The sequence below is a fragment of the Musca vetustissima genome, unplaced genomic scaffold, assembly GCF_032173495.1.
Source record: "Musca vetustissima isolate MV318-11 ecotype Yass unplaced genomic scaffold, APGP_CSIRO_Mvet_v1 utg58240, whole genome shotgun sequence".
Classification (NCBI taxonomy): domain Eukaryota; kingdom Metazoa; phylum Arthropoda; class Insecta; order Diptera; family Muscidae; genus Musca; species Musca vetustissima.
In genome coordinates this window covers 7604-20579 of record NW_026877099.1, presented here as the reverse complement: position 1 = coordinate 20579, position 12976 = coordinate 7604, and the positions used below count along the sequence as shown (strand labels likewise).

The 12976-nt window shown below is 32.4% G+C and overlaps 1 protein-coding gene across 1 annotated transcript; it reads right to left on the bottom strand.

Moving 5' to 3' along the window:
* Positions 1 to 3354: 3354 nt before the first annotated feature.
* On the bottom strand, positions 3355 to 11007 carry LOC133321646 (sodium-coupled monocarboxylate transporter 1-like). The gene is made up of 7 exons (XM_061530729.1): positions 10454 to 11007; positions 10229 to 10377; positions 9817 to 9978; positions 8304 to 8419; positions 4272 to 4631; positions 3741 to 4208; positions 3355 to 3670 (listed from the first exon to the last, which is right to left on the bottom strand). Exons 1-7 carry the CDS (start codon positions 10995 to 10997, stop codon positions 3355 to 3357), a joined length of 2115 nt encoding a protein of 704 aa, XP_061386713.1. The 5' UTR covers positions 10998 to 11007.
* Positions 11008 to 12976: the final 1969 nt, after the last annotated feature.

Sequence of the window (12976 nt, the reverse complement as noted above, 5' to 3'; positions counted from 1 at the left end):
CAAAATATTCATGTAAACTGTTTTATTCATTATTTCCTCAATGAATACCAAATTGCCAACACCAGTTGCTGACATGCATCCCCATACCATTACTCCACCCCTCCGTTTTATAATCATTTGCAAATTCGACACGCTTCTTTCAGTTTGTTTTGTTAACAAGTGGTTTTTTGCGGGCAGTGCGAGCATTGAATCCACACTTCTTGATCCATCTACGTACCGTGTCTGCTGAAACTGCTTTCCCAAATGATTCTTTTAAGACTGCAGCGATTTCAGGAGCGCTGCTAAATGGATCTTTTCAATTTTTTTTCTTCTCTGGTGTTAAGCTTCCTGGCCTGATCGCGGTTTATTTTCAATTATATTATCTTTTTTGTATCGATTAACCACTTTTTGGACTGCTGATTTGGTTATGTTTATCATTTTACATATTTCGGAATAGGATTTTCCCATTTCGTGGTTATTAATTATTGAAGAAACTCGAAACAACAAGATTTACAATAATGTTGGCTACTCCTTGTTTAGGAACTACTACCAGCTTATGATCCGAGTCCATCAACTTGGACAAGCGTGGGTAATGATCTTAAGCCTTCAGTATTCGCTTAAACGAATTAGAGTCGGGGGGTCCAGACTCGGAATGTAGCGATTTTATTGAAACTTGTAGAGTTGGGTAGTTCCGGAACGAACTAGTTCAATGGAACTATTCCGAGAAAGGAACGATGGGAACTAGTTCCAGCTCTTTAATTAATATAATTGCTTTTTCTGATATCGTTCCTTTTTGATCTTGTTCTTTGATATGGATCAAAGGTACTATATGGAGCAAAGGAACTATATGGATCTAAGGAACTATATGGAACAAAGTAACTATAAAGAGCAAAGGAACTATATGGAGCAAAGGAACTATTTCGAGTAAATAAACTATAAAGAGCAAAGGAACTGTATGGATCAAAGGAACTATATGGAGCAAAGGAACTATATATGGAAAAACAAAAAAATGAAAAAAATTAACGATGAAAGAGAGAGATTCAAAGGAACTATGTAGGAGTCGGAACTATATTGGGCAAAAGAACTATTTGGAGCAAAGGAACTATAAAGAGCAAAGGAACTATGTGGATCAAAGAACTATTTGGAGTAAATAAACTATAAAGAGCAAAGGAACTATAAGGAGCAAAGGAACTATATATGGAAAAAGCAAAAAACAAAAAAAAAATCAACGATGAAAGAGAGAGAGAGATTCAAAGGAACTATATAGGAGTCGGAACTATATGGAGCAAAAGAAACTGTATGGAGTAAAAACTATATGAAGCAAAGGAACTACATTAAGGAACTAGTTCCTTTTTAAAAAAGGAACGAGAAAGATCGATCCGCTAAGTGAACTAGATTGCCCAAGTCTAGAAATTTGGGTATGCTTAAGTACTACATTTAAGAAGCGAGATTCTAATCTAGTATTGGTTGTATAAACATGTAGTAATATCAGAGATGTAGTTTTTGGTACTATTTACAAAATATTTACATAGTTAGCCGTTAATTTCAAATGTTTACAACAGAGTTGAATTTTGGTGTTTAAATGATCAATAAATTATTATTATTTTTCGCTCTTCAATAGTTAGTTATTTTCTAGACATTTTAACAAAATACTTGCTTTCGCTTGATGCACTAAGCAAATGCTTTTGAAAATGTGGAAAGTACCGTTATTTTTTAAAAGAGAATTTGACAAAACTCTAAATAGTTTCCACCTATTTAACTAAACGATTTTATCACATAAATGATGTGTAATATCAGCTGTGACCAGGGGTACCATGACTTATGCAGTTCAAAAATTTGGATTTGACACGTTCTCGATTTTTTTATGGTTTGTTGGAACAAATAAATGAAATATTACTTTCCCCTGTTGTAGTATAGGAGTGAATACATATAATAAAAATAATTGTTTTAAATTTTGCAAATTATTTTTTGAGTAATTACTGAATGTTTTTTTTATTTGTATGGGGTACCATGACTTTTGCTGCTCACTGTAAAAGTTTTAGAAATTAGTACGTTTTTCTCGAATCCCGCTTTTGAACCCATAAAACTGGTAAAAAAAATTAATCAAATTTAGGTGAATGCAAAAGAAAATGGCGTTCGTTTTGTAAACTTCTTACTCGAAAAATGTGTCCGAGTAAAAATGGTAAACAGGAATGCCAACTGAGTTATGTTGATTTTAAAGTATTACCATCCAATTTGGGCATATTTACTAGATTTGCGTTCCCGCACTTTTCAAATTATTTTGTACTAGGAGAGCGATTTTAAATAGTTTCCCTTTTACTAGCTTTACTGTTAAAAAAGTACTGGAACATACCAAATGTGTACTAAATGGTACTACATTTAATAAAATTTGCATTTGTGTGAGCAAATAGCGCTCGAATTAAAAAACTTTTAATTATTATTGGAAATATATACTACAAAATAACGAAATGTAATAAATGGTACTAAATTTAGTAAAGAGCTAGATTTCTGCTATGGTAAGAATTGACGTGTAGTATTCAGATATGGAGGCAACTGTCTCTTAATTTTCTATGTTAAGACGTGGTTAAGTAAAGTAAAAAAATTCAATATGTTTCAAACTCCAATTGCAATACTTAAAATTATTGAAAAAAATTGCATTAATTATTGTAGGTTTACGGGGAAAATTCATCACGCTATATTATTATTATACTGATTTTCATGCTGAAAACCATTTTTCAGCCCCCATATCCTCCCGCAATAAAACCAATTATTATTCATTTTATTTTTTGCATTATTTATTTAATTAGATTTGCATGCATTTTCGATATATATATATATATATATATTATTTTTTAATCGTTATTAATTTTTCTAAATGAAATCGTAAAAAAGATTTCCATGATTATATTTTAAACTAAGGGACAAGCCTAGCGGAACTTGTTCGTACATACAGATATAAATACTGGTGCAAATACAAATACAACTAAGTAGTTACTACAAAAGTATGTAAACGAGTATATGATTACTTTTTTGTTGTTGTTTGAGAGAGAGACAGAAAAAAATCTTATCACTATATAAGGATTGGGTGTATCACTTGTTGAGGATACAGAATGACCTCATTGACTACAGAGGAATGGGGATGGGATAAAAAATACTTAGCGATTCCATTTCATATATATGGAGGAAATGGACCTCAGCTGTGAACTAAAAACTACGAGGTAATTTGTACATAAAAATAAATACAGGTTTTTGGGGCTAAAATATCTCGGGGTGTAAATGTAATAGGTGGTGAATACAATTGAATATAAATTGTCTTAATGACAAAAATAATAATAAAAAACAATATAGTATTCTAATTATTTGTGCATAATATTATTATTCATCATCCAAACGTATGGCATGGTTTACATGACCACCACTAGCCTCTACAGCGATGGCTTGGACCAATTCAGGATTTTGTGGTTTTTGTGTAGGGACGACTAAGGCTGGCACGGTTTTGGTATCTCTTGGTAAATCGCTACTTCCGTAACTCCTTTTCATATGGCATGTATTCTGGGCTGAGTTGATTTTCAATACGCGACGCTTTTGTACACAATTCACAATGGACGATATCAGAAGTCCCAAGGCCAGTGTCAGTAGACAGCCTATCATGGAATACCACATATAGCTGAGTTTAAATATGGGCCAGTCTCTGCAAGAAAAAAAGAAACAAAAAATATTAAATTTCAATTTTTCCACATTTCGAATCAAGCACAACTTACGTAAATCCAGTCTCTGCAATTTCCACAGCCTCCCTGCGCACCGCAGCTGAGGAAATCAATGTCTGTGTTGCATTCACCAAACAATCACAATTCTCCACAGACAATGGCAGATCCTCAGGATCGACATTGGAAATTTGAGCCACCACACCAATAAAAATGACAATAACCAATGAGACGATGCCACCATAGAAGGCACCCTTGGTATTGGCACTCTTGAAGGCAATGCCCAGAACAAACAGACCCAAGGTAACACCACCAATCAGACCATTTAAAGTCAAGGTGGCTTGCAGTACACCACCCAAACGTTCCACAATAAATACCAGACCAAAGGACAGAATACCAAAGCCCAAGGACATCCATTTGGCATATAAGGCTCCCTTATCGGGGGAGATTTTAATATTCATGCCATTTACCAGCAAATCTTCACATGTCACAGCTGACAACGAATTCAAGGCAGAAGCAACAGTTCTACAACAATAGAAAATTATATAAATAACAACAAAAACAGAGAATAATGTCTTGGCAACTTACCCCAAACTTGCTGCAAAAATTCCAGCCACAAATATACCAGCCATCGTGTAAACATGTTCATAGGTACTAATAATATAGAAAGGCAACAATTGATCTGCAGCTGTAATACGTCCGGCCGTCAATGGATCACAATCGGCATAATGATTGAAAACCATTAGGCCCGTATAGAAATTCAGCAAGAATACAACAACTAAACCCAAAATTGCAAAACCCAATGCAATGCGAGCCAATTTCAAAGATTTCAATGACATGCATTTCTGCACCGATGCCTGATTGGTGCAAAACAGCGAAGTCCAATAGAAGAAGCCGCCAATAACCACAGACCATACGGTGTGACGGGTTGTTGGATCCATATTGAAACTGAAAAACGAGAAGAATTTAAAAAAAAATATTAATAAAATCCTACAATAGTTATGATAGGCGTATACGTAATGACAAAACGTATACGCACTAAAGTACAAGGGGGAATGGAATTATAATTATCTGCTGAAAATTTTTAAAAGAAAAATGTGAAAATGTGGCGGGGAAAAATCTGTTAAAAGCAGATGGGTTGAGAAAAGGGTGTTTAAAAAAATCTCCATATTTCTCAAGTAGAATATTTTTGAAGAAAAAGTACATTATTTTGGGAATTATTTATGATGTAGACTTCTAAACGTCACATTATACCGAACTCAAGTGAATTGTTGATAAAAGGGTGTGCATATTTGAAAAAAAAAAAATTAAAACATTTTAAAAAAACTGTATGGGATTTTTTATATCCTGAGAACCCGAAAATTTCAATTTTATATATACAGCTGCGGTGGTTACATATATTCGTATTTAAACAGGAAAATTAGAAATCAGTTAATTAAATATTTTATACAAGTTTATTAAAAGTTCTTCTTGAGATTTTGATAAGCCTCTTAAGAGTAGAAAATTTAATTATTTTTATTTCTTATTTGTTATTATTTCCTTATTGTTATTGAAACATCCAAAGTAATGTTAATAAAAGTGTCCCTTAAACATTTTGGTAGTACTATTATGCGTATAAGTAATGATAACAATTATACGTATGAAAGTACGGACAACAAATAAATTAATAAAGTAAAATATAACTTAGTTGTGAATTATCATAGTTCCGGCAATGATAATAGGCGTATACGCGATGAAAACAATCGCCCATGTGACATGTTCCGAGAGTTTTTGAATTCCCATACTTTTTTAAATTCCCATGTTGTGCAAAATGGTGTGCTCAATTTCGAGCGAAAGTGCAACTCGAAAGCATAGCTGTATTCAATATGTTGCGAAATGTGTTCAATAAAAAACATATGTTTCATTGGAATTTGCAATTTGTTTACAAACAAAATTAAGAAAAAATATGCCTGCTGGCTTATTAATTGCCCTGGTTTCTACCAGAAAAAGTCTAATGATACTGGAACGTGTTAAAATAAGAATTTATGGATATTTTGAGAGAAGTGGGTCCTTTCATACACAAGGGTGCCATTCCCGAAAGCCTCCAGTTAGCAGGTATCTTAAGATTTCTGGCTGTTGGTGGGTTTCAGAGGGTAGTGGCAAATGATTTAAATATAAGTGTTGATCGCACAACAATGTGTAAAATATTGTGGAGAGTAATGAAAGTCCTGAAAGACAAAGTGTGTGCAAGCTGTGGACAGCTGCAGACCAGGATCCAGCCATGATGCTTTTATTTGGCATATGAATTCAGCTAGGCAGCATTAACAAAAGGGGAAATGGTACGCAAAATAGTTGGTTTCTATGAGACAGTGGTTACGCTTTAGAAAAATTTTTTGATGCCCTATAAACAAGAGGAGCATGGATCTTCTCAACATCGATATAATAAAGTGCACACATCTGCAAGAAACATAATTAAAAGGACTATTGGAAATCATAAAAGTAGATTTTTTATAGATTCTATTTTTATTTGATCATATGGTGGTTGAGTTGCCAAATTGATCTCAAAAATGTTACGCGCTGGGAAAATGTTTCACATTCGAGCAAATTCGAAATGCAGCACATGGGCGAATAATACGGTTTAAACCACCAGAAACAATTTATGCATAAGTAATTTTCAAAAATTCCAGCAGTGATAACAGGCGTATAAGTGACAACAGCAATTATACGTTCTAAGGTACGGAACTAAAACAAAGAATATAATCGGTTTATAATATCCACGGTGAGTTAAACATGAGTCGTTATTGCTCTCATGAGTGAAAACGCTTTTTTTAACTCACCGCCACCGTCCTTTTAAAAGAACACCAAAAATTACAATACTACTGCTAGAAAACTGCCGTCATCTCAGTGAATTTCTACAAATTATTATATTTTATTATTGTATCTCATTCAATACACTCCTAACTAATTTTTATCCAAAAATAATTATTTATAAATAAAATATTAAAGTTTAACAGGATTAAGTTAGTTATGAACAAAATGTCGCAAACCTAATTTTAAGATTTATTTCTTAACAAATTTATGAAAATTCGAAGGAATACGACAGACAACAACTTGCACTTTTCAGTTAATTCAAAAACACGAATTTAACTTTTAAAACTTTAATATTTTATTTATATATAATTATTATTGGATCCAGACCAATAATTTTTTTGGTGCGTATTTTTTTAAATCTTCTATTGGTTATTCCCAAGACAATAACCCAAAAATGTCACTCAATATTACAATAACACCCAATAATTGAATTGTCAACTTCTAAAATGGATACAAAACTGTATGAAATTTCTTAAAATATGAATGTTATTCAATGCGTATAAGTAATAACACTAATTATACGCACTGGTGTCCTGGAATAAAAGTATAAGAGAACACGTAGAAAATGTCCTTAATTTAAAATTTTTAAATGTATTTGTAGTTTGATGTTATTTACTGTAGATTTCACTAGCTTTTGAGGATATATTATGTGCCGAAATTGGAGTTTATATTATTTTGTCTAATTTAAATTTTTCAGCGTTATTGGTTGGTAAATTGTGCGATTGTTAATTAGGTTAGGCTAGTTTATAATTATTATGATTTGTAAGAATTTATAGTCGTGTCATATATAAAACGATGTAATCTCGTTTGGCTATCATATTATACATAAAGGAATAATAATGAATTTAATTAAAATCGATTTAGGTAAAGATAATTTTGTCCATCTCCAAAAGAGAAGCTTAAAGCAGATGGTTTTAGAAAAACTCTCAGTATATCTCATGGATCTCATCGGAGACCCCGAAACTACACATTTTAAAGAAAAAGTACATTATTTAGGAAATTATTTATGAAACAGACTCATAAATGTCCAAATTATACCCATTTCAAGTCTATGTGCAAAATACTTTAAAATGCCTACATTAAATTCGATTAATTTGACAAAAAGCACGTGCTGGCTCTCTAGGTTTCATATAAACGCTTAAATCTTCAGTTGAATAGGGTTATTTCTAAAAATATTGAAATAAATTATAAAATCGAATGGTGTCTAAAACTGGTCTAAATCTTATCTTGCATTTCGTCTACATTTTAAACAGTGCAATGAACCTGTTTTATAAAAAATGCACAATAATACAAAAATTTTAGAAATTCTTTGAATAATCACAAAAAATCTGTCAAACTAATTAAAGATCAGAATATTAACATAAAAACAGGTTAAGCGGTATGTCGGCTACTAAAAAATTGCATATTCTGAAGTATTATAAATTATTTGGAATAACATTAAAGAACATAAAATACGGTTAATGGCGACAGGATAAATGATTTTTTTTTTTTTTTGATTTATAACTTAATGAAATATAAAAAAAATTAGGTCAATATTTAAATCTAGAATTTTATAAAAAGTTCATGGAAAGGGGTTATTTTAATAATTCTTGAAATGTACATATTTTCGAGGGCATTCGCAGCTTTGAAATTTAATTTTTAGAGATAAGTACTGGGTATCATCATGGGTGCAAGAACATAATATTTTTAAATACTAGATACACACTTATCATGTGGATCATAATGTAATAACTGGATTATTTTTATTAAAAATTTGGATTCAATACTTACTTGAAAAATTCCAAACGATCTTTGTCAGCTGCCGTCTTGAAAATTTCTACTGGAGTTCCACTGTAAAAACTACCTAAGGCAACCACTAACACCAACGAAAGAGCCAATACTGCAGCCTATAAAAAATCAATGAAAAGAAATTATATTTTATTAAAAATCCTTAACAAGTAAAACCGAACGGGTCGAAATTTTTCTAACCTCCACCATGAGGTGGACATTCAAAATACCCAAGGCCGAACGAAAAACGGGTTGGGCTAGTATCTCGAACTGATAAAAAATGGCACGTGAATTTTGGAAAAGTGTCTGTAATCCTCAAAATATCGAATAATTTTACTGTTATATGGGAGCCATATTGAAACGGGGACGGGTATTGATAAATAACGAATATTGGCGAGTATCGTTATATGGGAGCTATACCAAAACTTAGGGCAATATTAATAATTTTTTGCAGGGAGGTTTGCTACACGTTGCCAAATACCGAATTAAAGCCAATACATTTGAAAAACGTACCAAACAACCCCAATATAACGAATATGGGGGCTACTCCCTCTATATTAAAAATTTCTTGTATCCATTGAGAACCCCAAATTCCAAACGACAGTAAAATCGGTTGAAACTTGCTAAACTATACCTCGAAACTTGGGTCAATGTGTATTATTTGTAGTTCGAAGGTTTGTTACACTTTGAAAAGCCCAAATACTAAATTACAGCCAATTCGGTTGCAAAATGTGCGAAACATACAAAAAAACAAATATTGAGGTTGACCCGTCAAAACTTAAAAAACTTCCTCGCATACAATATATAATAGTGGTCCATATATTAATATAGCATCCATATCAAAGTGACTTTCAGATATTTCGAAGGACCTAGTCGCACTTTTCAACAGCAGTGTCTATAGGTAGACGTTTCAAGAAATTTTTCAATGTAGGTCAATGTTTTGAAATAAACTCCGTAATAGGTTCGTTCCAATTCCCTTTTATGGACAATTTTAATGTTCCTTTCAATTTCTGCAAATTTGCCTTCATTGTTTCTCAAAGGATCAAAAATTGTATTGGTATATCCTCCATACAAGGGTCTTCTCCGATTTCGGTGAATTTAAAGCTTTTGCATCATTTACCCACCGAAGTGGCTGTGACGTGATATTCCCGGTTCTAAGAGGACAATATACCCCCTTGCAATTTCAAATATAGGTCTATCGCTTACAGCGATCCCGCGATTCTAATTTGAAAGGCCTTTAATCGAAGTGGTTGTGATTTGACGTTCTAGGCTCTCAAAAGATAACAGACATCATTGCAGGGATTGGACTATGGTTTATATATCGGCCCGACCTATTTAAGATTTTCTGAAGGTCATATGCGAATTTTCTAACCGAAGTGTCTGTAATTCGTTTTTCTGGGGAAATATACCTCCCGTAAAAATTTGTTTGCCACAGTTCCAATATTCGCACAATCCAATTTTATGATACAACCCGTAGAACAGAAAAAATAATTTATTTTTGAGTTTATTCTCTTACCTGGAATGAATCAGCAATAACTACAGCCTTCATACCGCCCTGCGATGAATAGAAAACACACACAACATAGATGAGGACTACGGCGATTTTGGTATCCAAACCGGTGGCCTTTGAGAGGGCAATGGCCGGAGCAAGAACCGCAACTGCTGTATAGAAGCACATCTGGAAAAAAGTGAATATTTTTATAAAAACAATTCTATATCATTTAAGAAATATCCTTTGGGAAAAATTCATGATAAATTCCGGATCACACTAGAGTTATTTCAGGAGCTTTTGGATTCATTTCATCACTATAGAAATTTAATAACATGTCTGAATCTAAAATTCTCAATTTTATTAAATTACTTTAGTGTGGTCCGGAATCGATGTATTCCTTGAAAGCCTAGAGAAATATTTGCGTTTTTCAACCTACCTGCAGCACATACAAAACGGCGCCCAACACACGAATTTCCTTGCCAAAACGTATACCCAAATATTCATAACAACTGGTCAGTTCCATTTTGAAATAAATCGGATAGAAAATTTTAACAGCAACTGGTACCACAAATATCATGGGAATAACTGCAAATAAAACAACAACAACATCATTAAATTTATCAAACAAAAATCATTTTTTTTTTTTTTTGCTTCCCCTTACCAATCAATACAAATTGTGTTCCCTGGAAATACATTTCCGATGGATTACCCAACAATTCAATGGCGGTGATAAAACTTGTTGTCAAACTTAGTGTAACCGGAAATATGGACATTTCCGAACCAAGTAAAAATTCATTTGAGGAGCTACCAGATTTTTGGAAAAATCCATAAAAGATGCCAATACCCAATGAGATGACCAACATTCCTAAGAGTACCGTGTAATCATATGGTGAAAATGTGGCCTTATGTGAAGGATTACTACACTCTTCCATGGTTTCTTCATCATCGGAGGATGGATGAATTGCAACTTCAGCTACATCCTTTAAATTTTTCAATAACACCGATGCGGCCAATTTAAAGTGGGGATTTTCCACTGATGAATCCTCGCCGCGTACAATAACATATTCCGATTTCGTGGTTGGTGGATCGGTTGTTGTTTCAAACGATTCAACTATACCCTTGGCTGGTAAGGCCAAACATCCAGCAGTGTGTGCCAAAGCACACAAAAACAATAATTTTAATATAGCCACCATTGGAGCAGGCATTGTGACGATGTTTTTGCTTGATAGGTATTTTTCTGGGGGGGAAATTTATTTCAAAATTTGTACTGTTTGGGTTTCTCTTTTGAAATTGTTTTCGTTTTGATTTCTTTGGTTGAGTTCCTTTCTTGTGACTTCCTTTGTGTGTGTGCTCTATATTTGCTTGGTTAGTTTGGGTGAATACTGTGTGGGAGGGGCGAGTAATTTACATTTCCTTTAAAGCTTTTAGCTATCGATAAATAGTTCACGGTTCCGTTTTCCAAAAAAGAATATGTTCAGTAAGCTGTAAATGAAAAATAAAAAAAAATATGTATTAAGTAAGTGAATTTTAACAGAATATGAAAATATAAAGAGTAAAGTCAAACGGGACTGAATATATGATACCCTACACCTCTTGGGATATGTATGTAAAAGATAATCTAAGCCATAGATACATACAAATACCTATAAATAACACATACACTTAACATATTTTCCTTCTTAAAATGTTATTTTTATTTATTTTATTTTTTTATATATACATATTATTTCATGTGATAATTTTGTTCATTAATTGATCGCATCATTAATTAATTAAGAAATTCAAAAGCTACACAAAAATTGTCACACATCCTACACACATGTGTATGTATGTTTTTGTGTGTGTGTGTGTGCGTGTATTATTTGCAGCAGACGCCTAAACGTCTTAAATACATTTATTAATTAATAACAATGTATAAAAAATTTCAAGTTCAATATTATTTCCTTACTTATAGAAAGATCAACCACCAACAATAATAATGGATAAGTAAGGCGCTTACTCACACACATGCACACACAAACATGTTTATTATGCTAGTCAATGATCTTCAATTAATTAATTGTCATTGAGTTGTTCTTGTTGTGGGACAAATAGTTATGGGTTCATAAAAATACCAACACCAACAGCAAACAAGAAAATCGTAATACGAAAATTGGTCTGGTTATAGGCGGACAAGCCCAAAATAAACCAATTAATGGCAATCGTATTGCCAATGGGTGGACCTGCACATCGTACAGCGTCAAGTGGATTAAATTAAAAAAACGAGCATTTTATTTCGAAATCAATTATTAAAAAATAATACTTACAAATAATCCATAAAAAATAAATACTTTAAAATTGAATTTTATTAAGTGTGTACTATTGAAAACTATAAGCATTTTAATTAAAATGAAAACAAAAATTAGGAAAAAATGTATAATGTATAAAAAAAGAATATTTTTTAATATGTTATAATAAATAGAATTAAAATATTATAACTAAAAAACATAATTAAAAAATATAAAAACATAATTTGAAAATCCCCACATATTTTTTTTAAACTAAATAATTTTAAAACAACTATACAGACTTTAAAATTGAATTTTATTAAGTAAATTATAAAAATAAATTAAAAAAATCAGTAGTGTTGGCGGTTTATTTGGGATACCATTTGTATTTTGTTTTTGCAAAATAGTCAGGCTGAATCCCAGTTTGTTGTTTTTATAAAAAACAACTATTTATTAGTGGGGAATGTATGGCATTGTTTGCCGAGGGGTAAGGCAGGGAAGACTATAGTTTCGGATCAACATATAGTTTTTGGAACAACAAAATAAATGAAATACTTGCTCATTTTCTTAAGGGGACCCCCCCTCCATTCTCGGGGTCAAAATTTTTGTTGATATAATTCGAATCTACACTGATTAAAGAATGTCTCTACAAAATTTCAAGTGAAAATCTCAAGAACTCTTGAAGATATATCCGATTTATTGTGTCCGCATCAAGTGACGGCTGAAGGGATTCTCAAACTTTCAACGCGTTTTTCTCTAAACATTTTTTTGCGAATGGCGGGCAAGATAACTCAAAAACTAATAATCCAATCGGTTCCAAATTTTGCAACGTTTCTCTGGGAATGTATAGCTCTCGTATGAACTAGTATAAAGCCAATCGGTGAAGATCTTCCTTATTTTTTAGTTTGGTTTTTGGT